Here is a 3379-nt window from a genome sequence, read left to right as displayed (position 1 = left end):
GTCCCCCCAGCCCCTGGTCACCTATGGGCAGGGCATCCCCTACGACAGCATAGACACGGCCGTCTGGTGGGAACCTACAGGACACACCTTCTTCTTCCGTGGCGACAGGTGAGTGTCTGTAGTTCTCCCTGCTCTGCTGCCTCCTGGCCTCTGTCAGGGGGAGAATTTTGGGCAGTGGGGACCCCTGTGCTCCTCACCTATTCCCCACCTTGCTCCCCAGATACTGGCGCTTCAACGAGGACACGCGCTCGGTGGACCCCGGGTACCCAAAGCCCATCTCTGTCTGGGTGGGCATCCCTCCCTCACCCAAGGGAGCCTTCCTCAGCCCGGATGCCTGTAAGTAGAGGAGAGGGGTAGGTGGTGGTGGTGGTGGGGGTCTCGGGGATGGGATTATCCCTCTCTGATGGCCTGGACACATGGGATGCACTTGGGGAGAGTGTCTGGGAGTCAGCGGTGAATCCCTTTCTGAAGGGTTTCACCAGTCCTTGAGCAAAACCTGCTGTCTTGGGCATCTGCAGGGGTGCCCAGGTTCTGCAGTGTCCTGTGCCCACCTACTTACCCCTTGTCTCCATCTTCTCTCCCTCAGCCTCCACCTACTTCTACAGAGGCACAAAGTACTGGAAATTTGACAATGAGCGTCTCAAGACAGAGCCAGGCTATCCCAAATCCATCCTACGGGACTTCATGGGCTGTCACACAGAGCTGGTCCCAGACCCCAATCCCCGCTGGCCTGATGTGGACCGACCCCCCTTCAACCCTGATGGGGATGGGGGGACTGAAGGTGAGGAGGAGGAGGAGGAAGATGAGGATTACAGCGAGGGAGATGGCCAGCCAGGCAGGGACGTGGACGTGGTGGTGCAGATCGATGAGTACACGCGCACCATGAGCGTGGTCATGGTGCTGGTGCTGCTGGTGCTGCTGCTCTGCATCCTGGGTCTCATCTACGTCATCGTCCAGATGCAGAGGAAGGGCGCACCCCGAATGCTCTTGTACTGCAAGCGCTCCTTGCAGGAGTGGGTCTGACCCTGGCTCCCTCCCCCAACTGCCCCCACCACCATGGTGCTAAGATGGACCTGACACCCCCTCCCCTTGTCCCTCACCGCGGCCTTGGTCCCTCTACCCCATTGTTGCTTGATGGCTCCAGCCTCAGAAAAGGGGGGATGCCCAACCCCCCCAGCCCCTCCAGAGCAGCCGGGCTGGGACCGGGGATGGGGATGGGGGGGCTGGAGGGCATCCAGGCCCTGCCTTGTCCCCAGTGCCTGTGCGTCCCCCCAGCCGTGACCCTCAGGCTGCCACCCATCATGTGCCTGCCTCTGCCATGGGGTCCCTGCAGGGTCCCTTCCTCCTGTGCAAGCCTGCTGCAGCTGGGGCAGTGAGCGGGCTGGGGGCTGCTCACAAGTGCTGCGGGCTGGCGGGTCTCAGCCGCTGGCACCTGCAGTGGTGGGGAAGGGAGGGCTGAGCTCGTGGCTGTGTTTCCTGTTGAACCACGGGGATACAGGGATGTGGTGCCTAAAGCGTGAGTTGTGAGGTGCCACCTTTCCACCCTGCTGGTGCTCAGCTCAGTCCGGGCCCTGCTGTTGCCACGGTGGGACGGAGCCCTGGGGCACGTGGCCCTGTGGGCAGGGCAGTGGGCACTGCCGCCTTGTATGTCCATTAAACGGGTCGGGTGTGTGGAGAGCTGTGGTGCCGTCATCCTTCCTGCCGCGGGGGTGTCCTGGGAGAGACTGGGCAGATTTCCTGGTACCGGGGCTTGTCTGGGGGGTCGCCCTGCTTGGCACCCCCAGGGGACCGGGTGCCATGTTAGGGGATGTAGGGAAGGGGCCAGCATGGCCAGTGATGTCCCTGCAGCAGTCCCTGCCCTGGGGCTGCCACTTTGGGGGGGTCAGCTAAAGCAACCCCCCCACCCCCACCAGTGGACAGAGCAGCCTTTCAGCAGCTCCCATGGCAGTGACAAGGGCCTCGCTGGGAACACAGGGTGCCTTGTTCTCCCCCAGCCAGCACCGCGCTTCAGCCCTGGGCGGCCACCTCCCTTCCCCGGGCAGGGGCTGCCAGCAGCTGGGGGACCCTCCTGGAGCCTCTTCATAGGGTGCTTCAGCTCCCTGTCCCCACACGGCCCTGGTGAGCTTCCTGGGGGGAAGGGGTGGCCATATCCTGTCTCAGCACTGCTGTCTCGGTAGAGGAAGGCGGGAGGAGTCACAACTGCTGCAGAGATCAGGGAAATAATCATGGGAGTGGGAAAGATTAGACTTCAGGGGTAGGAAACTGGCTTTATCTGGGGAAAAATGTTGCTCAGCTGTTAATGGGAAGAAAAACCAAACCACAGAGGCAGCGATGGAGGTAACCTGGTGTCCCTGCCTCTGCTGGTGATGTGATGATCACAGGTTTGCTCTGCAGCTGCAGGTGCAGCCTTGGGGTGGGCAGCAGAGGCTGGCACAGTTGCTGCCCTGGTGGGGAGGCTGGTTGTGCTGTGCTGGGCAAGGGGGTTGTGTGAGCCTGACCCATCCCTGTGCGGACAATCCTATGGAACTGGGGAGTGTCCCCATGTGGGAATTGACTCCAGCCATCATCCTTGCTTCCTCCAGCCTCTCCTGCAGCAGGACCAGGGCCAGCACTGTGCCAGCACCTGTGCCCTGCCTCATTCCCCCAGGCACCTCTGTCTTGGTGCACCCCTGACCTGCTCCCCTTGCCCTGGTGCTCCAGCTGCTCCTTTGCCCTCATCCCCTCCTGCCAGCCGTGGTGGGAGGGTTTCTCTACTTCATGGATGAGGATATGAAGCCTTTGTGCTTCCCCCATCCTTCCCCCTCCCCAGGGCCCAGAGCTGCTGGCTCAGTTCCCAACTGCTACAACCACTTCCCAGCACTGAAATATCCTGAGCTGCCCAGCCACTCATCAGGCACTAATTACTGTAAAAGGGAAGGACTAATGGTGGCTCTCACCCGCTTTCCTGGTGCTGGGGGGGAACCCTGTGGCCTGAGTCACCCATCCCCTGCCCCAGCCTCCATCCCTGCCCACACTGGGCAGCGATTTCCAGCCATGAGCCGATTCCCTGGAAAACACGCTTGGCTCAGACTGAGCACATCGCTGCAGCCAAGCGAGAAGTCAAAATCAGGAACAGAAAACCCCTGAGGAATTGGGGGGAGTGGGTGGAAAAAGGTCTCCAAGTGGCTCAGGGCTGTTGTATTCCATCAGCCAGGCCTTACTGGGTCACATTCCTTGGCTTTTAATTTTCAGTTCGGTTTTGACCATTTTGCCCAGATTTGTGCTTTTGTGGGTCTTCCCCAGAGCTGAGGGAGGACCCACAATTCTGTTGAGCTAGGAGCCCGGCCATGGGGCAGCTCGACACTCCAGCCTGCCCTGAAATTGGCTCACGATCGACCCC

The 3379-nt window shown here is 61.1% G+C and overlaps 1 protein-coding gene across 1 annotated transcript in view; it reads left to right on the top strand.

Annotated features, from left to right (window-relative positions):
• The window catches only part of MMP15 (matrix metallopeptidase 15), a 4047-nt gene extending 2370 nt beyond the window's left edge, over nucleotides 1-1677 (top strand). The window contains exons 7-9 of the mRNA XM_017741057.1: nucleotides 11-108; nucleotides 221-336; nucleotides 587-1677. Of these exons, the coding sequence (XP_017596546.1) occupies nucleotides 11-108; nucleotides 221-336; nucleotides 587-1023 (651 nt within the window). The 3' untranslated portion in view covers nucleotides 1024-1677. The remainder of the gene's footprint in view (nucleotides 1-10; nucleotides 109-220; nucleotides 337-586) is intronic.
• Nucleotides 1678-3379: the final 1702 nt, after the last annotated feature.

Source organism: Corvus brachyrhynchos, unplaced genomic scaffold, assembly GCF_000691975.1.
Source record: "Corvus brachyrhynchos isolate BGI_N302 unplaced genomic scaffold, ASM69197v1 scaffold26, whole genome shotgun sequence".
Lineage (NCBI taxonomy): Eukaryota > Metazoa > Chordata > Aves > Passeriformes > Corvidae > Corvus > Corvus brachyrhynchos.
Note: the sequence above shows the minus strand (reverse complement) of the source record. Positions and strands in the feature narration are given on the sequence as shown.